General features: G+C 34.5%; 1 protein-coding gene across 4 annotated transcripts in view; it reads right to left on the bottom strand.

Moving 5' to 3' along the window:
• LOC131943925 (phosphofurin acidic cluster sorting protein 2) overlaps positions 1-21,639 on the bottom strand; it is a 33,121-nt gene extending 11,482 nt beyond the window's left edge. For 3 of the 4 annotated variants that reach the window (XM_059304292.1, XM_059304289.1, XM_059304291.1), the window contains exons 1-10: positions 21,505-21,638; positions 8,603-8,690; positions 8,206-8,295; positions 7,693-7,818; positions 6,130-6,283; positions 5,457-5,623; positions 5,312-5,371; positions 5,083-5,231; positions 4,926-4,989; positions 4,766-4,825 (exon numbers count right to left, since the gene is read on the bottom strand). In XM_059304292.1, the coding sequence (XP_059160275.1) occupies positions 4,766-4,825; positions 4,926-4,989; positions 5,083-5,231; positions 5,312-5,371; positions 5,457-5,623; positions 6,130-6,283; positions 7,693-7,818; positions 8,206-8,295; positions 8,603-8,690; positions 21,505-21,611 (1,065 nt within the window). In that variant the 5' untranslated portion in view covers positions 21,612-21,638. Of the gene's footprint in view, positions 1-4,765; positions 4,826-4,925; positions 4,990-5,082; positions 5,232-5,311; positions 5,372-5,456; positions 5,624-6,129; positions 6,284-7,692; positions 7,819-8,205; positions 8,296-8,602; positions 8,691-21,504 lie in introns of all 4 variants that reach the window. The other variant, XM_059304290.1, reaches the window with a different exon arrangement.
• Positions 21,640-22,421: the final 782 nt, after the last annotated feature.

A 22,421-nucleotide genomic window follows, 5' to 3' on the forward strand; every position in this document is an offset into this window, starting at 1 on the left:
TGTTGGAGATAATAAATGATCTACTGTAATTTCTCATTTACCTAGGGCAGTGGGATCAACTGTAATGTCTCATTTACCTGGGGCAGTGGGATCAACTGTAATGTCTCATTTACCTGGGGCAGTGGGATCAACTGTAATGTCTCATTTACCTAGGGCAGTGGGATCAACTGTAATGTCTCATTTACCTGGGGCAGTGGGATCAACTGTAATGTCTCATTTACCTAGGGCAGTGGGATCAACTGTAATGTCTCATTTACCTAGGGCAGTGGGATCAAATGTAATGTCTCATTTACCTGGGGCAGTGGGATCAACTGTAATGTCTCATTTACCTAGGGCAGTGGGATTAACTGTAATGTCTCATTTACCTGGGGCAGTGGGATCAACTGTAATGTCTCATTTACCTGGGGCAGTGGGATCAACTGTAATGTCTCATTTACCTGGGGCAGTGGGATCAACTGTAATGTCTCATTTACCTAGGGCAGTGGGATCAACTGTAATGTCTCATTTACCTGGGGCAGTGGGATCAACTGTAATGTCTCATTTACCTAGGGCAGTGGGATCAACTGTAATGTCTCATTTACCTGGGGCAGTGGGATCAACTGTAATGTCTCATTTACCTAGGGCAGTGGGATCAACTGTAATGTCTCATTTACCTAGGGCAGTGGGATCAACTGTAATGTCTCATTTACCTGGGGCAGTGGGATCAACTGTAATGTCTCATTTACCTAGGGCAGTGGGATCAACTGTAATGTCTCATTTACCTAGGGCAGTGGGATCAACTGTAATGTCTCATTTACCTAGGGCAGTGGGATCAAATGTAATGTCTCATTTACCTAGGGCAGTGGGATCAACTGTAATGTCTCATTTACCTGGGGCAGTGGGATCAAATGTAATGTCTCATTTACCTGGGGCAGTGGGATCAACTGTAATGTCTCATTTACCTAGGGCAGTGGGATCAACTGTAATGTCTCATTTACCTAGGATTGTTGGATCAACTTCAACATCTAATTTTAAATAACTGGGTATTGCCTTCCAAAGTATGAGAATTAGTATCTTGGTTGCAGAGATTTTAAATAAAAGTTGATAGAGTAAAACATGCCACATGCTATCAATAATAGTCCAAAAACTGTTAGCTGTGACCAAAAATATAACTTTATAACTTTTACTCTAAAATGGTCTTAAATAGACTTTGTACAAATGAGTGAAAATGTTAACTGCATATTAAAAAGCTGTCTATCGATGAAGCAACTATATCCACAGCTGGTTTTCCATAGAGTTTAGACCGGTGCCCACAAGTAAATTATTCAACTATACAACATGACATATGGCCATACACAGCACAAAACAAGCAATATTAATGTCATGTCACACAGACAGATGGATAGTTTACCTCTACCTGACAGATGGATAGTTTACCTCTACCTGACAGATGGATAGTTTACCTCTACCTGACAGATGGATAATTTACCTCTACCTAACAGATGGATAGTTTACTTCTACCTGACACTTGGATAATTTACCTCTACCTGACAGATGGATAGTTTACCTATATCTGACAGATGGATAGTTTACCTCTACCTGACAGATGGATAGTTTACCTCTACCTGACAGATGGATAGTTTACTTCTACCTGACAGATGGATAGTTTACCTCTATCTGACAGATAGATAGTTTACCTCTACCAGACAGATGGATAGTTTACCTCTACCTAACAGATGGATAGTTTACCTCTACCTGACAGATGGATAGTTTACCTCTATCTGACAGATGGATAGTTTACTTCTACCTGACAGATGGATAGTTTACTTCTATCTGACAGATGGATAGTTTACCTCTACCTAACAGATGGATAGTTTACTTCTACCTGACACTTGGATAATTTACCTCTACCTGACAGATGGATAGTTTACCTCTACCTGACAGATGGATAGTTTACCTCTACCTGACAGATGGATAGTTTACCTCTACCTGACAGATGGATAGTTTACCGCTATCTGACAGATGGATAGTTTACCTACCTGACAGATGGATAGTTTACCTCTACCTGACACTTGGATAATTTACCTCTACCTGACAGATGGATAGTTTACCTATCTGACAGATGGATAGTTTACCTAACTGACAGATGGATAGTTTACCTCTACCTGACAGATGGATAGTTTACCTCTACCTGACAGATGGATAATTTACCTCTACCTGACAGATGGATAGTTTACCTCTACCTGACAGATGGATAGTTTACTTCTACCTGACAGATGGATAGTTTACCTCTACCTGACAGATGGATAGTTTACCTCTACCTGACAGATGGATAGTTTACCTAACTGACAAATGGATAGTTTACCTAACTGACAGATGGATAGTTTACCTCTACCTGACAGATGGATAGTTTACCTCTACCTGACAGATGGATAGTTTACCTCTACCTGACAGATGGATAGTTTACTTCTACCTGACAGATGGATAGTTTACCTCTACCTGACAGATGGATAGTTTACTTCTACCTGACAGATGGATAGTTTACCTCTATCTGACAGATGGATAGTTTACCTCTACCTAACAGATGGATAGTTTACTTCTACCTGACACTTGGATAATTTACCATCTACCTGACAGATGGATAGTTTACCTCTATCTGACAGATGGATAGTTTACCTCTACCTGACAGATGGATAGTTTACCTCTACCTGACAGATGGATAGTTTACTTCTACCTGACAGATGGATAGTTTACTTCTACCTGACAGATGGATAGTTTACCTCTATCTGACAGATGGATAGTTTACCTCTACCTAACAGATGGATAGTTTACTTCTACCTGACACTTGGATAATTTACCTCTACCTGACAGATGGATAGTTTACCTATATCTGACAGATGGATAGTTTACCTCTACCTGACAGATGGATAGTTTACCTCTACCTGACAGATGGATAGTTTACCTCTACCTGACAGATGGATAGTTTACTTCTACCTGACAGATGGATAGTTTACCTCTATCTGACAGATAGATAGTTTACCTCTACCAGACAGATGGATAGTTTACCTCTACCTGACAGATGGATAGTTTACCTCTACCTGACAGATGGATAGTTTACCTCTACCTGACAGATGGATAGTTTACCTCTACCTGACAGATGGATAGTTTACTTCTACCTGACAGATGGATAGTTTACCTCTACCTGACAGATGGATAGTTTACCTCTACCTGACAGATGGATAGTTTACCTAACTGACAAATGGATAGTTTACCTAACTGACAGATGGATAGTTTACCTCTACCTGACAGATGGATAGTTTACCTCTACCTGACAGATGGATAGTTTACCTCTACCTGACAGATGGATAGTTTACCTCTACCTGACAGATGGATAGTTTACTTCTACCTGACAGATGGATAGTTTACCTCTACATGACAGATGGATAGTTTACCTCTACCTGACAGATGGATAGTTTACCTCTACCTGACAGATGGATAGTTTACCTAACTGACAAATGGATAGTTTACCTAACTGACAGATGGATAGTTTACCTCTACCTGACAGATGGATAGTTTACTTTTACCTGACAAATGGATAGTTTACCTCTATCTGAGACAATATTTCCTAATTCCACATACTGGGATGTGTCAGATAATGAAAAAAAAAGGACGTTTTATTTAACAAAAACTTTCTATGTTTTATCGCAGTTAAAGCAGTCTCACGCTGTTATTGTATTAATCGTTTAATATAGCTAATATTTAAAATGTAGTTTGTATTACTATAAAATAGAAGAGTTGTCTAATTACAATTTAATGTTTACCTTATAAAAAACCTTTTTAAAAAATGAAATTTAACAATATTAAAATTTTGTAAAAATTTGTCAGAGATTGAAAATCAGCGCAAAAATATGGAGAAAATAATAATTAGTGGAGGAAAATTGCAGCTGAAATGGAGAAATCGGATTTCTGCTAAAAATTGGTAAAGTCACATCCCTAATCATACAGTACTATACTGAAGAGCCAGAGAGCAGTCTCATTTTACTGGCTTGCCTGCTAGTTTGCCTAGCATTCAACTGAGCCAGCAGTGGTGAGATTTTGATTTGACAAACATTAATTTGTTTCAAGTGTAGATGAGTATTTTGTTCTTGGGGAAAAACCCTGTCAACCAATACACTAGTGAAGTACAAATGATGAGGCTGATTATAACCAGTGTTGTAGCATGTGGTGACCAACTAACTTGTATTAGCACCACTGTGTTGTAGCATGTGGTGACCAACTAACTTGTATTAGCACCACTGTGTTGTAGCATGTGGTGACCAACTAACTTGTATTAGCACCACTGTGTTGTAGCATGTGGTGACCAACTAACTTGTATTAGCACCACTGTGTTGTAGCATGTGGTGACCAACTAACTTGTATTAGCACCACTGTGTTGTAGCATGTGGTGACCAACTAACTTGTATTAGCACCACTGTGTTGTAGCATGTGGTGACCAACTAACTTGTATAAGCACCACTGTGTTGTAGCATGTGGTGACCAACTAACTTGTATTAGCACCACTGTGTTGTAGCATGTGGTGACCAACTCCTATGTGTTGCTACTGTCGCAGGAATATTTATTTTTGTATGTCTTGGTTTGACTATATACTGGTAAAAACTACCAATAAAACGTACAATGTATAGTGATGCCACATGCAACTATAAGGACTACAGTCTAACATACAGAATGCTACACATACACATGTAAAAAAACAAGCTGATGAATGAAGATGTCTTGCATAACTTACTGTATGTAGATCAGAATCACTTCTTTTTACTGGAGTCTCTTCTTGCGTGCGGAAAACTTCCTGGAATAAAAAATTGGGTCTGTAACATAAACAAAGTACAACAACCTAAATAACTAGAGCATGTACTCACTGAGCACGTTTGTGTCTTAGAGTTAACTACCTGAGATGATGCTTTTGGTTGCTCGGATGCCTCAGGAGTTACACCTCTTCCAGCAAAAAAAGGTCTAGAGATTGACACAAGAAAAAAAAATGACATTTTCCTTTTTAAGTAAAGTTGATTTAATGATGGCATAGGTTTAGCATATAATGTAAGTGACCTTAGCTTAGGTTTTGGTGTTGACATAACACTCATGGTATCAAGCTCTGGACCACTGTCTGAATCCTCCAGCTCATCAAATAAATCATCCAGTTCCTGAGGGTTGGGAATCTGATCATGGTCAGCTTCAGAATCCAAAGTTGTCAACACCTAGAAAAGACATGGGAGCTCATTCTTAAACTGACCAAACTTGTTTACTGCGGAACCAATTTTTATTTAAGCTAACTTACATCTTCTGAAATTTTGAACCTCTTTAACAAAGCTCTGAACTTCTGCTTGATGTTCCGTTGCTGTAGGTAAAAAAAAGCAGCACATTAATTATCAATCCTTATTCTTGAATGAAAAAAGTGCAGCCCTAGAGAAGAATAAACTCACAGTGACAGCTGGTCTAGCTTTTGATCTACTGTGTTTCCTCTGTCTGGCTCTTGCTTCATGTTCTGTCATGGTAGGCTCACTGTCGCTCATGTCGTCATTGGAGGAGTAGTCATTATAGTCTGGACCATCATCATCATCACTGTCATTATCTATATCTGGTGACCGATCTAAAACAGATTACATCATTTGGACATGTATCTTTCTTATTTCTACAAAAGCTTTTCCCATCAAAACTTAATAGTTATACACCAATGCTATCCACATCACAAAAATTATAATTATACAGGTCTACTAATGTTACTTGCAGTGATATGAATATGCTAAAGGAAACAACACAATGCTGCTCATGCTGACGCTATACTTAAACATATAAGAAATTAAAATTGACAAGACAAAAATTAGGTTTGTTTTCTGGATTTCATTTGATGTACAAAAGATGTAGAATTTAAGCAGCTTAAAGTGATATTAGTTGTTAATAATATGTGATGCCATTAAAATATTAACAAAACAAAATACACCATAATTTAGATATTATTCCAGACAAAGAAATAAAAATATTAAGTTCAATATTGAAATAATTATGTTTACTCTTGCCTTTACTTCTGTGTTTTCTGTGCCAAAATTATTTTAAAACATTTAGCAAGTTCATAATGCACTAATCAGAAATACTTACCAACATCAGAGGATGCATTTTTACGATGAAGATTAATATCCTGGTCTACTGGCTGACTAGTAGGTCCAAGCAAGACTAATTTAGCAACAGGGTTGGTCTGTTCCTTAACATCACTATATAAATTTAATTCTCTGTCCATTGAACATTGAAGAACCTAAGATTAAGTAATGACACAAATGTTAATAGCAATATATTGATCTAGTTGATCTAATTAGCAATTACATTACTGGGTCACATCAGAAAAAAAATCCCCAGAATATTTGGTCTGTACAGAAGAGAGTATAAAAAAACAACAGCAGTGCCATTTACAATAAAATGTAATAATTGTAAGAAAATTCCCTTTTTGAACCTTAAGGTCGATAGGGCAAGTGAAGTAAGAGTTCACCTGTTTCTGTGAACTCGGCAATTAAAGGGATAGTGTTGTCAGCACTAAGCCCAGCCACCTTTATTTTACCTAACATGAGTTAGGTATCCATCAGAGCCGCGTAGACTAAAGGACTTGAACCAGGATTTGAAATCGCGACTTACGGGTTAGCAGTCTAGTGTTCAGCTGCTAGGCCATGCAGTCCCCATAAATTTTTTATAATAACAGAGTATCTTTAAAATTTTGTGTCTTGATTAAGGTTTATGTATTGTTTTATATATTTTTAGATTGAAAGCGCCAAAGTTTATTTCATCAACAAAATCCCTTTTTTTAGAAAGGAGAAATACTCAAAGATGATTGTGGGGTGGAAAAATTATTAAAAATACTCTCAAGATGCTCTTTAAAATTTGTTTAAATCGTGTGCAGCTTAATTAAAACAGATGTGGTTATAAAAACAATTGTGTGGTTTATGTATGATCTTTCTAAAGACCTGATATACATTTATTATAATGTTTTTACTATTAACAAAAACTTATCAAAATTTTGAAAAAAAAAAGAGCATCAAACAATTTTGAAAAAAATTCTGCATTTTATGACAATAACATTGACTACAATGATTCTTAAAATATTTATTTTCTGATTTTGTGCCATCTGTGCTACCATTTTGAAGACTAAATTATTATTTAACCATGACAACAATAATGATCAGGGACTTTTAAACAAACTCGATGGGTGCCACAGTTGTAAGTAATTGTTAACTGAGGATGACTGTCTACCAAATATCATGCAAGTTACATCTCCATGAAATTTTCTTATAAGTCCAAGTCTTAGGTTGCTATCTATTATAAACACCAAGTGATGTGTTAATGTTAAAAAATGTATTAACAACAAGTTTTTTATAAAATAATGTACTTAAAAGAAAAGCGTGTTTGGACATATGTATTTAATACCCTCACTAGATCTAAAAATTGTAGGCGTGACCAATGCTTTTAGTTTGAAAGTATCAGTCGGGTAGAAGAGTTTGAAATTTTGCTATCCAATTTTGACTAAGCAAGCAAAATGTGCAAGGAATAAATGAAATGCTTGTTAAAAAGGAGTCCAACAGATACAAGCCATCAGGCCTAAAGGGTCAGAAAGTGCTAGAAGCAGTTTTGTCAGAGTTCTAATTAGTAAGGCAATAATGTATACCAATGTCCTACCTGTGACATGTTCACTTGGCCAACTGCTAGTGTCTTAAAGCCTAAGATTGTTCTGTTTTTATATTTTTTCCTTCTTTGAAGCATGACATGTAATCTATTGCCATCTCTCTTCAAAAAGTGAGGATACTTGAATTTGAAAAAAAAAAATATGCAAAAAAATAAGAAAGGATGTTGAAGGAGAGACATTTGTTGAACACATAAGAGATTAGATAAAAATATAAAACAGTTAGTTATTGTAAGTATTCATAGTGGAGGGAGGGGTATTGCCTTATAAATGATGAAGACAGCAATAAAAAACAGTACAATTGACATTTTATCCAGAGCTTTACCAGTTTGTCTGAAGAAATAAGTTTATATCTGAGTTTTTGGATCCTTTTAAAACCAATAATTCCAGATTAACAGACGCTGTATCAAAATATTTTCTTATTTATTTATTTTAAATTAATAACAAAAAATCTTAATAGGATTTTAAATATATGGTACTGATAGTGAAATAGACAAATAAAAAAATACCTGTAAGGAAAAAGAAAGATCCAAATCAGTATCCAACAGACCACCTGGTGGTACTCTAATTTCATTAGACCGCAATATACGCTTGGAATTCTAGAAATAGACAAGTTAAGCAATATTCCAGTTAAGCAGTATGTACTGATGATTTAATTCACTCAGCTAGTCAACTGCTTGCATACAGATGGTTTAATTCAATCAGCTACTTAACTGTATGTGTACTGATGATTTACTTCACTCAGTTATAGAAATGTAATGACAAGCCTATGTTTAGGTGATATGATTCAAAATTCAGCTAAATCTGTATATTATTTATAAACATTGCATTTCTTTAAGTTTGTTTAAAGAAGAAATTTCTTAATCTACATTAGTCAAAGATAATTAACAATGGAAAATAATTTACCTGCATTTTCACAGCAATCAAAAGTGCTGTAAGTTCTGATTCTAGTGGACGGAGAACCAACAGTCTTGTCAGTGTAAGACTGCAAAGTCTGATTGAAATACAATAAAAAAGGACTTATGAATTATATTATTTAAAAAGTATGAATTAATTCAACTTTACAGCTGATTAGAAATCAGGCATTCACAGGTGAGCTTGTCAGATTTTGTGTAATATAAATATATTCAGAGTATGTATCAAAGAACTGCAAAGAAAATTGCCCGAGACTGGCAAATGTGGAAAGAGCTTATTTTCTGGGTTGGCCCCATGTGTCCTGGGTACTGAAGGGAAAGATAAACACCACAAAGGAAAATATCTACATTCCTTTCTTAATAGACTTGAATTCAAATAAAATGAGATTAAAATACAGTTAGGACCCCCCACTCTATAGACTTTAGAGATAAAACCAGAAAGCAAATGGTCAAGAACATTTTATCTAAATAAATAAGTAGTTTATCAGTTTATGCTATCTACAAGTGGAACCAATCTATATATATAAAAAGCAATGTATGTTTGTGTGTGTGTCTGTTTGTTTGTCTTTTATGCATTGCTACACCTCTTATCACATCGCCTTGAAACTTTGGGAAGTTGTTGAGAATATTCCTGGGGAGGTTTCTGCGGAAAAAAAAATTTCAAATACGCAGGGGCGGCGCCCCGACAGGGCGCGATTTGTTTTTTTCTATATACGGTATATAAAAATTAAAGTCGATTTTGGTTTGGCATCGTTCATCCGATAGCCATGAGACTTTGGGGAGTTCATTATACCACTCTAGGGAAGGGTTCTGTAAAAATATAATTTTTAATTTCGCAAAGGCGGCGCCATGGGAGGGTCCGATTTTTCTCTATTTACGGTATATACAAATAATAAAACTGAATAGCAGTGACACCATTTATACGATAGGCATGAAAATTTGAGGAGGGTTCTGTAAAAAATCATTTTTAATTTCCCAAGGGCGGCGACACGGGAGGGTGCGATTTTTCTCTATATACGGTATATAAAAATAAGTCGATTTTGGTGTGACGTTATCCGATAGCCATGAGACTTTGGGGGAGTTGATTAGAACAATTCAGGGAAGGGTTCTGTAAAAAAATCTTTTTTTTTAATTTCGCAAGGGCGGCGCCACGGGAGGCTGCGATTTTTCTCTATATACGGTTTATAAAATTTCGGTTTCACACCGTTAATCCATGTACCATGAAACTTTGGGAAGATGATTAGATCACTCAATGTTAGTGTTCTGCAAAAAAAATATTGTTTAATATTGCAAGGCAAGTTTCTTATGGGCGGCGCCATATAGGGTACAACTTTCCTCAATACACGGTTTGCCGCCCAGAGTTTTAGAGCGACTGTGTTGGCACTTGGCATCCGTTAATCGAGCGTCCTGCATAGCGAGTAAGGGGTACTACTATATTCAGCAGTAAAACTACAACAGGCTTCTAAAAATAACTTTGTAACGCGAGGAAATCCTTCTGTACAGTTTCGTCACCTTGCGAAAGATGAAAAAATAACTTTTTGAATATCGAGCATCTAATAGGGCAGGCATAGTTTACATTTAAATAACTCATTTTTAGAAAAGAAGGTCACCCCTGCAAATTTGAAAATGTTTTTAGCGCAGAAACCTCCCCAGGAATATTCTCAACAAATTTCTCAAAGTTTCATGGCGATAGTGTTAACGGTGTCACTGCAATTCACTTTTATTATTTTTATATACCGTATATAGAAAAAAACCGCACCCTCACGTGGCGCCGTCCTTGCGAAATTAAAAATGATTTTTTTAGAAAAACCTTCCCCAGAGTGTCCCAATCAACCCCCCAAGTCTCATGGTTATTGGATAAAGGTGTCAAACCAAAATCGACTTTTATTTTTATATGCCTAATATAGAGAAAAAACAAATCGCGCCCTGCCGGGGCGCCACCCCTGCAAAATTGAAAATGGTTTTAGCGCAGAAACCTCCCCATGAATATTCTCAACATCTTCCCAAAGTTTCATGGCGATCGTGTGAACAATGTCACGGCAATTCACTTTTATTATTTTTATATACCGTATATAGAGAAAAATCGCACCCTCCCGTGGCGCCGTCCTTGCGAAATTAAAAATTGTTTTTTTACAGAACCCTTCCCTAGAGTGTTATAATGAACTACCCAAATTTTATGCCTATCGGATGAACAGTGTGAAATCAAAATCGACTTTTATTTTTTTATACCGTATATAAAGAAAAAAACAAATCGCGCCCTGCCGGGGCGCCACCCTTGCGAATTTGAAAATTTTTTTTCGCAGAAACCTCCCCAGGAATATTCTCAACAACTTCCCAAAGTTTCATGCGATGTGATAAGAGGTGTAGTAATGCATAAAGGACAAACAAACAAACATACATTGCTTTATATATATATATAGATAGATAGATTAGTAAGTTATACTAAGAAATAGGCCTATAACTTAATTATAAAATTATAGTATAAAGTATAATAAGCCTTAAATTTAAGTAGATATGTGTGAAATGCTTGACACTAGTTAATGTAAGCCAAAGCTTCTTGCCTTTCGTTTTTAATAGATAACTTGATCAATGTATTTCATCTAGTTTTAACAGTGCCACCCACAATTAAATTCTTTCCACCTCGAAAACTACACCATTGGCATTAGTGCGCGTATTTTATCGATAATAGGTAATGCGGTGCTAAACCGACGCCATGGCGTTGTCAAGGCCGAAGCGCTAGCTCGGGGATTTGACATGTATAACTCGTAAACAGATGTAGTGAATGCCATAAAACCGTTATTATAATAATATTTGTTTATTTAATGGACACTTAAAGCTAATGGACATGTACGCGAGATAAACTCATTAGAATCGTGCGATCGATTTTGGCTTTAAGATTGTCATAATGACTGTAATTTTCTAATTGAAACATATAATACGACTACACTAGAATATCTATATCGAATATTTCTAAAAACTCGATTCCAACAGTGAGGTTCGGCATTCTTCAAAAAATGGCGAGTTTTTATAAACACTGCATCAAAAAGTCCGGATGTGGAATACCGAATCGAAACAGCGGAAGTCAAAATGCCTATACTTTACCCATTGCCATGAAAATCTTAACTGACACGAACATATTTTCAGGAAAATAAAAGTTAAATCTAGCTAGATCTAGAGTGAAGTTCCACAGCCGACCACACATAGCGGAAAATTCCGAACTCCCGACTTTCATCAGGCGCTATTTTGTAACCGTTTCACACAGAAACAAACCCAAAGTACTATATTATTCCTCTGCCATTCTACTATAATATGTATTAATAATTTTATATTCCTACGCATAGAATTTGAGATATTCATGATTTAGTGATGTGCTACTTGCGATATCCCCCCCCCTTTTTTCCTGCTGCCACATGAACCGGCAAGTGTAACGATCATATTTTATACGCTTTAATCCAATTTTAATAACTAAAATAAATATTTTACACTTTTAAACGTGTTGTTGATTGTATTATTAATTAATAGATTGCAAAACCAAATAAAAAACACGTTAATTAAATTTATTACGACACATTAAAGGTTTGACCCAGTGATGACTCAATGGATGCAACTATAATAATAATAATAACAAAGGGACGTAACAATCACTAACAAGACATAACCTAAAATTTGCTAAGATACGCTTGTATGTAAAGACACAAACTAGATTTAGAAGAAGTGGATGATCGAAATAATTTAAAACAAAAGAAAAAAAAAATAGAAATTCTAGGGATTCTAGGCTTAGCTTGAAATATAGAGCATCTAGAACTAGGCTAGTCTAGCTCAATCATTGGTTACGCAGCGATGTGAAACCACACTAATTGATACCCAAGCTGAGGCCACCCCTATTAACCTCTCAGGTTGCTTTATTAGCCTTATCTATCGTATGTACAGTGTCCCGCACATATTGTAGAAGCTAGTTATAGTTAACCTAGTTATAAAAAGCTTTGATTGGTTGGTTTTATTCGTCTCATCCCGGACCTAGTGTTTTCATCCGGGGGAACTAGAATCGCCTATGACGTCATACCTCGAAACAAAAATTTAAAAACTCGTCTTACAGAAGGAGAAAAACAAAAGAATTTGACCTGGATATATTTAGAAATGGACATGTGTACAGCAGATATCGGTAGTTTGGTATAAAACATCCAAACAAATATTATACGAAGCGACAAACAGGCGATGGCCGCACTAGTGTTTTAACCGCGCGTGGAACTTCACTCTAGTCACTCTAGATTTAAATAATTAAATAATACACATTCAATATTCCAAATTTTGGATTTTTCTCAAGTTTTGACAAAATTAATTTTTAAAAACTAAACCAGAAATTCATAAAGAAATAGGCCAAGTGATTTCCTAACGTTTTTGTGTGTTTCGGTTGTGTTTATAATAAAATACGCTCAACTGGAGGTGAACGTGAAGCGGGGAATAAAATACGCTAAAATGGAGTTTTACTTCTATAATATATGTCCAGTAATAGTATCCACATCTAGATCTAGATCTAATTCTAAAAACAGTAAAACTAGATTCTAGATCTAGATTTCTAAATACTCCTGTCTAGAGTCTAGAATCTAGATTGAGTTAATTTAATGGACGCCAGCGAGAAAAGTCTCAAAGGTATTTGAGAGGTCCATAAATTAATTTAAAAATCGTGCACGGCGTAGTTACAATTAATATGGTAATAAAATCCTGCCTGTCTGGTTATTTTCTGACTTTACCAAAGATTGGATGTATTTGATGTTTTTAATATTTTTGGTAACTAAATAAAAATTTAAAAAAAAAGCAAAAACAATTTGGTTTTCACATGTAATGGCGACATAAACAATGGCATCCTGCTATTCGATAGGCCGCCATAAATTTTATTGTACACATTGTAAGCTAAAAAAAGAAAAACTAGGTCATGGGGTTTAAATCTTTAAATGTGCATTGTTATTTAAAAAGTTTTGTAAACAAAAGAACTATAAAGTGGGGCTGTCAGAAATCGATCACAGAGTTCCTGTACAGCCAATCAATGTTTGTCTTACGAAAGTGAAACATCGGGTTATAACTTAGGCTTGATGAAAATAAATAGAAATGTAGATCTAGTAAAATGTTATCTTAAGTGGCCAAAACTGTTATTAAACTCAACAAATTATTATTATTTTCAAGTTCTTTGGATCTGCAACTTACTTGTGTATAGTAGCGAGGCTCACTAACTCGAAAGCGTCCTTGGTTGCTAACCAGAACATGGCTACCACACCTTGGCCTACGATTGGGCAATTTTTTCAGCTTTGTTCGAGAGACCACCTTAACATTAACATTAAAAATAATTATCACGCGAAAAATGGCGTTTTTTTTGCGTATTTTAAGCTATCTGAAGATGACAAAGCTATTTTTGCCAGAAAAAAAAATTAAAATTTGCTTCCGACAATGTAGGTCAAACGTAAACATGGGTATAGTTTGAGTTGTTTAAAAACTTTAAATAATGGTCTGTTAGGTGTCCAAATGGCACTGTACGGTAGGCTATTATTAGACTGATCGTTTAGTGAAAAAATATTGTAATTATTTTATAACCATTTTAAGAAATCGGCGCCCAAAAAAGGTCACTGAAAGCACGTCATTTTTAATTGTGACGTCATCGCTATTGTGATGGATGCTGTATGGAAGTATGCGCAATAGACGCTAAAAGGGTTGTATATTATTTCAAATGGGCTCACAATTTGGCCTTGATTTCCTGCGTAATTAGGCTAATTGAGAATCATTAGTGATCTTTTACCTGGCCATGTGATGATAGGTATCTTACAAGGCTATAAAAGCCCGCGAAACACATCGATCTACCCTTCAGATTGGTATTGGTGAGAGTATTTGATGCATACTTATTATAGCAAGGATAACTAACTTGAAAGCGTCTCTGGTTGCTAACAACACAGTAGCGTAGCGAGGGGGGGGGGGGCGGGGGGGGGGGGGGGACACATGTCCCCGGGCGCCGAGCTTAGGGGGCGCCAAAATGGGTTGGAAAAATAAATTGAAAGGTTGAGGGGGGCGCAAATTGAAAGTTTGAGGGGGGTGCAAATCAAAATCTCGAGGGGGGGGGGGGTGCAAATCGAAAGTTTGAGGGGGGGTGCTAATCGAAAAGTTTGTCCCCGGGCGCCGGGAAGGGTCGCTACGCCTCTGTAACAACAACATGGCGTCCTAAACCGGACGCTTAGTTTCGGACATTTTTCTTGTCTGCCCAAGTGACTTTATAGGAATTCGTTTTTAAAATGTTTACCTCGTGAAAAATTGCGGTTTTTTCACATAATGTAAACAAACTATAGTTGGCAGTGCTAAATATGCCAGAGAAACGCTATAAATTGCTTTGGATAATGAAGACCGAAGCTCAAAAAGTGGTGCCGACAAACATTCGTAGATCTTTTTAAATATTAGCAACTACGATGTAGATCGGAAACCGAAAGTACATCAATATTAGATTTAACAGTCTGTGTAAAAATAAATCGAATATTACATGCGCTAATTTTTTTAAAAATTCTCCAAAACGGTCACCACCAGAAGTAAAAATTCCATAACCCACGTGACCGCTATTGGGCGGCAGACGTTCGCCTAGGTGGCTCTATCGACTCTTTACTACGTTTGTGTTGACGAGCGTTAAGTGAATATTTTCCAATTTTGATTTTTACATTGCTGGACAAATTAATTAAGTATTTCGATCTGAACACGGGAAGATAGGAATTAGTTGGTATTTCTGTAAAAGCCCGTAAACCTGTGATCTCGTGGTGAAACGCGATCTCGAAAAAGTCTAGGTGCTAAATTATTTACTTGATTTTATTATTACTAATTACTACTAGATCGAATTATAGTTAATATTATTTTCATTTGCTTTCATTTTTATATAATTGATTATTATGATTTAGATCCAGAAGGGCTAGGCTAATAAATTATAATAATCATATTAGAGGACAGCCTGCATAAACAAAAGTTTGCATTCTTAGATCTAGATCTAGTTGACACAGTACAGGGACTTGCGCACACGCTCGCGTGACGAAAGAACGCAAGCGGGCTCGTGACGAATTTGCATAATTTTTCACTCACAAGTGATCAACGTTATAATGTGATAGGCGTAACCTAACAATCTTTAAATAGATCTATCTAGATTTACACACCAGCTCTAGATACAAATTTAAGTATTAAAACTCCACCTGGATCTAGCTTCGGACGGGCGATGTTTCTCTCGTTGACAAAACAACGCGAGCGAGCCGTCACTACGCACAGCCTATGAGTGGCGATGTTTGGAATGCATTTCTCGCTCACATGTGATGAAATTTAATGCAACGACAGTTTTAAAAATAAAAACAGATATTTTATTATGCCTATATACTTTTTTTTAATATTTAAAACTCAGTCTAGACAAAGCTTCCATGCTGGATAAGGGAGGAGGGTTAGATTCCGCCGTTAACTCAATCTATGTATTATTATGCATAATTGTCCTAATTAAACATTCCTATTTACACTGATTAATCAAGACTGAATAAAACGTGAAAATGAATACCTTTAAAAAGTTTAGATCTATATATTTTTAAACATTTATGGCAGGAAACAGATTGGTACCGCAAAATGCATATTCGGTCTTCGCCGTTCATAAACTTTCTAACCAGACATCGTTCGGGGATTTTGTTTATACTGATAAATAGAGCAAGGTTTTTACAAGCTTCGTTAGCAACATTTTTGTGGAATTCGTTTTTTATTACATTTTGTGCCACGGCGAAGGATGCGAAGTATGCAAATCTAGACGGAATGGATCTACTTGGAAAGTACGTGTACTGCACTAATGAGGTAAGAAATAATATTTTGTAAAAATAACTATTATTTTTTTATGGATTTTTCATTAGAAATGATTGCTGTAAATTATGAAAGTAAAAAAAAGTATATTTGAATGCGTTTTTTACTTTAATTTGAACAAAATGACTGCCGAAAATTACGACACATCGGCGTCGCACGCACACGTAGTAAAACTAGACTTATCTTTAAAACACGAGAATCTTGAGTACACTGCGAATAACAAAGTTTTTAAATGTTAGTTTACTTTTGACTTTAAGCCATTTGTTTTAAATCGAAATTAATTGATAATGTAATTATTTCAAAGTAAAAACTTTCCGTCTGAAATTGGCTTCTAACCTTCGCCACTGAGCCAGCCTACGCACGACATTCGCGCGAGTCTGTTTCTTCGCAATAGTCTGTATAGTGTCGAGGGCTAATCCTAAAAAGAACCGAGTCCTCACTAATGTAATGTTTATTAAAATTAGGTACAATTGTTGGAACACATGAGAAATAACAAATTTAAATTTCTTCAAATCTATAGCCAAAAGAAAGTAGAACTTTATAACTCTGTAAATTATGAATCGAGTGACGGCTGTCGTGAAAACGGGAGCCATTGTACTCTTTTTTTTAGGGTGACCTACTTTTATTATATAAATTTAAAATTCGAAGATTTGATAAGCAGCTGAGTAGCTGAATACGCATGCGATATGGCTGGCACGTTTTGGGATAGGGATCGAGTACACCGATGAAATTTTTTTTCTTAGAACTACGCGTATTTTTTTTTTAAATCAAAAGATACTTACATATTAGCTGTGGATTTCAATTTCATTACAGAACTAATCACTAACTTTAGTTTTTAAAAGTGATTTTGCTTCTAGATCTAGCGTATTTTCAAAATTACGTAGATTCTAGATCTAGATCGATTTTACTAACTATTTGACAAACGTGTCAGTAAAATGAGGTCACCGCTTCCAGATTCTTAGGTTTTAATTATGTTTGTCATTTTGATCTATTATAAGTAGCATTAAAACTACTGCATCTATCATCAACATTGTTTTTATAGGCCAGTTCTAATGATACATTCTGTTCATTACCAATTCTAATGAAATCGTATCAGGCCCTAACACCCTGTTCACTGACACCACACTATTTGAATGAGGCCACAGACAGTCGTAACTTTAAATTAATTTATAAAGTACTAAACAATTATAATTAGCCATGTAAATGCTGCAACTATAATAAAAATTGGCATATAGACATATTTTACTAATAATATTTTTTATATAGACCTTCTATATTTAACTCTGTTATTTTTTTCTTCCCCAGAGTGTTTTTAAAAGCCAGAATTTTGAACATTTTTTAAAGGGGATAGCGGTCGTTTTTTTTTTCAAGAATAATTATAGAAATAAGCTATAAACTGGTATATTTTGTAAAGTTTGACATAATTACAAATAAATTTATGCCTAAGTGACATTTCTGTGTAATTATATTGTTAATTTTGTGAATTTCGTGGATTTTAGACCTTACTACATTTAGATGTAAAAAAAAAATGTCATTTGAGTGAGTGTGGTTAATCTAAATTTTGAACGTGATGTAAATGTCTAGAGCTATTAATTTTTATATTTTTGAATTCCTCGATTGTTAAGCAACAAAATTTTGATATATAATATGTCAATATTTGTTACTTTGAAAATTGGCGAAAATCGACCCTAAAAGTAGATGTTTGAGAGTTGAATCTGTTTCCTGCCTTATACGTGATTATTTTTGGTTCATTCATTTGGCGTTTGCTAAAAATATAGTAAATAGATTACATAACCAAGTTACGAGTATCCTTTCGATTTCGTTTTATTGCAGCATACCTCCACTTCCCCCTCCCCACACATGATCCTTACGAACCTCCTAGGTAGTTTTCAGGTCAACTTTAGGAATCAGATCTCAGACTGGTTGTCATGGAAAAATCTTTCACAGCTAAGCTGTATGGCACCAATAATTAAAATCATGTATTTTAGTTCATAATGAGCTAAAATCATCAAATGTAGTGCCTAGTTAGTTAGAAAAATATCTCTAGCTTTTATTGGTATTGGTTAAAAAAATAAAAAATAAAAATTAAGATTTAGTGAGCCTCGCTAGTGTATAGTAGGGACTTGGATGAAATTTCATTTTTAAAAAAATAAAAAATGTAGTAGCACCAGTTTATAGAGCTCATTTAGACAAGAACAAAGATACTTTTATTTTAATTTTAGCTCAAACGGTTACGAAGTTATGAATTTTTAATGTATTTAATTTTCGGGTTTTTTTACTATGGGGTTTTCTCAATTTTTTGCTTCCCTACTTTTTTGGATGCGAACTAAAATCTCTGTAACTTTTTAAATAGCAGGTATTTTTTAATGAAAATTCACTAAGATCAAGCTTATGATATCAGTAAAAGAGTAAGATAAAAATAATTGAATTGGATGAGAATGATCATAAAAAATAATGTTAACAAAGAGGGTCACCCCCCTAAAATTTTTGAATAAGCGTCTTTGATAGGCTACACACAATCTGTTGCCAAATTTTTATTATATGGAATATCTTACTGAAAATTGGCCTGAATAGTGCCAACACTGTATACATTAACAGAAAGTCAAAATATTTTACTTAGCTTATGTGGTTTTATTACAATGTTGGACAAAATAAAAAAGTCATTTTTATTCTGTGCAACTACTTTTTTTGCAAGAAAGAAGTACAATGTTGAGCTGATTTTAGATTACTTTGCTTATATGCAAGAAATATTGTAAACATGAAGGTTATTATATACTTTGATATTTCCTTTGTTCAAATTTGATTTTAAAAATATTTTATTCAATGAAAAAGGGGTTTAAACTCATATACCCCCCTTAATTTTAAACAATAAATTCTGCTATGGGCAACACATAATCTGTTGCCAAATTTTTATTATATGGAATATCTTAATGAAAATTGGCCTAATTGGTGCCAACATTGTATACATCCACACAAAGAAAAAATATTTCACTTAGCTTATGTGGTTTTGTTACAATGTTGGTCAAATTTAAAAAGTCATTTTTGTTCTGCGCAACTACTTTTTTGCAAGAAAGAAGTACAATGCTAAACTGATTTTAGATAACTAAAATTGTATCTAAATGTTGTCAATATGCATGATATTTCATCCATGTTATGTGTATGTTATCATAGAATTGATATAATTTAATTTACAATTATTGTTGAACAAATAATTTAATAATTGAAATGATTTTTTTATTGGTGGAGTAAAGATCACCATTTAATGTTAAAGGTAAGTTTTATAATTTAGAAACATGTCATATATTTAAGTGACATCTCATGCTGTGTGGATAACATGCTTAAGTCTATTAGCTTGTATCACTTTTTTACTTTAAAAAATAACACCATCAATGATTTAAAAATGAAATCTGATTAAACATCTACTGAAGCTGTGTCTCCTCTGGCTGATAGCTTTTAGAACTGTAATAAAAACCAGCAACATCCATTCTTAAGTGGACCTATTTCTCCTTCATTGAAGTTGCTTATGAGTAGATCCACATCTTTTGATTCTCTATCCCCTTGCTGAACTGGTACATTTTATCTAGGGCCAAGACTAGTAAAAAAGCAACTGAGATGTATACTACAGCAAAAATACAGTAGTATCATATGTACTTCAAATAGGCCTACAGATGAAGACAGAACATTGTACAAGGATTGTAGTAATTTAGTAATAAATCTAAAACGAACAAAGTCCTAGAGCTATAACGAAAATATAGGACTACTAACATGTTTGAATATTAGTAATATTGGTAATAAAAATTCGCTTGAAAAGCAATCAAAAGGCTAAATGTTTAATATAGAATTACCCTATTGGTTTATATTTTATAGACCAAATGATAGGCAAATGGAATTTTATATTAGATTCTAGATCTATATCAAGCTTTAAAATTTAAGAAAAATGTGGAAAGTACACAAGTTACTATAATGATAGCTAATATAAAATACAGAACTCATTCAAGAACAACATAGATCTAGATCTATATCTAGGCCATACAATTAAAATGAAACAATAATTCAACTTGAAAAATTTCGCAGAAATCTATTTTTAGATCTAACTCAAAATTACAAAAAAAATGAATCTAAATAGAAAATATGCGCACAAAGTCAACAAAAAATCATAGTTTTATCAATATAAAATATAATTCTATAATTTAAAATGATTTTAAAGTCAGATTCGTGTGGATGTTGCTGGATTTACAAATCAATTCAATTGAGAGCAATGGCGTCATTAACAACACAAGTACACTTCCGGTTTTAACCTCTGTCTTTCCCGGTAGTCGTAAAATGGCTTAAGCCTATACTTTCTAAACTATTTATAAAAAAATACCTTGCTATCGATTAACATTATGAAAATTTACACACATAAAGAAAAATGGTGATTATGGTCGGAGGGCTTTTTATTGGCCTTCGTTGTTAGTAAGTTTTTATGGTACAAAGAGTTTTACGTAGCCAAAGTTTGGCTCCAAAAATCCGTTTTCACCTTCAACAAAATCTCAAAACAAAAATACCGTAACATATGAAATCCATTTGTTTTTCAGAATCAGTCATCAAATTATTAGTAGCATCGGCGATTTATAATAAAAACATTTTTTTTCGATCATCACCCGCGACCGCACGGCTAAATCGACGAAACTCGGTATGGGCAGAAAACTCTCGTTTTTAGTGCCTCAAAATCTACGTCATCCAAGTCCCTAGTGTATAGCAATGATTCTAAAAATATTAGGCCTAAATTTCTGAATTAATTTTATGCTTAAGTTTTTAATAAAATTTTATCTTTTATTATTTTAACGGTCCTAAATCTAAAAAAGCACATTTTTATTCCATGTCAACAACATTACGGAAGGATTTTCGTCAACACACTGTGGTGTCCATTGATTGACACTCTTCCTTCAGTCTTCACTCTTGAGTAGATTCTTAGTTGATCACAGATTCTAGAGATTTAGAATCTAGATCTAAACTTTAACTTATTCTTCATAGTAACAATTTCTTAATTTACAGTCAACCAACCTTGGTATGCAATTCGGCGTTGATTTTTCTACCTCCCATGTAGCAAATAATTTCATAGGAACTGGTTGATCACCAGAGCCTATGCTGCGGACAGCCTTATCCGCCATGTTTACAAGTTAATTCATTGAGACTATTATTATCGTCTGCTGAAAGGAAGTCGGTGCCAAAACCAAACTTGCAAGTTATCCAAAGTTAAACACCTGAAAATTGTCATCAAGGTTTAAGACGACTAAAAACATTTAACATTAATTCTGTAGACAAAAATAATATAGAGTCTAGATCTTGATCTGCGATTGTAAAGATTATTCTATTCAAACACATTTTACATCATTTAAAAACTGCGTTTAGATCACAACAGCTTAAAAAAGTCTGGCAAGGTAAAGTTAAAAAAATTTTTATAAGGCCGTTTTTAAATAAATATTTCTTTTAGCATTCTTGGGGTAGGGCTTACTTTGTCCGAAGGATGTAAAAGTGGAGAGTGACGTAAATTGCAAACACATCCAGCTGCATCACGACTAGATCTACTAATAAATCAGTTTAAATAAATTGTTTTTGTAGGTTGTCAAAGTCGTAACATTTTGTATTCACAAACTCAAACCTGGACTGTGCAACGATCTAACCTCCCACTCCCCCATTATCTAGAAAACATTTGGCGACAAATTTGTATTATAAAAATCTTTTAAATTGATCCAAAAGATGAAACTAAATCTGCGATCAAACGTGTAAAAATGCTGTCAAACGGCTTCAATGTGTATTTGATTTCGTAAAACATAAATTATGTATAGGCATATGCCTACTTCAATATTTAAAAAAAAAAGCAATATAATCTGACATCTAAATATGATATAGATCTAAATAATCAGATCTTTTGAGATGAATAATCATTACTAAATACAATACATTCTACTAAAAGTTCA

This window comes from Physella acuta, unplaced genomic scaffold, assembly GCF_028476545.2.
Source record: "Physella acuta isolate Inbredline_101_S28 unplaced genomic scaffold, ASM2847654v3 ptg000473l, whole genome shotgun sequence".
Taxonomy (NCBI): Eukaryota; Metazoa; Mollusca; class Gastropoda; family Physidae; genus Physella; species Physella acuta.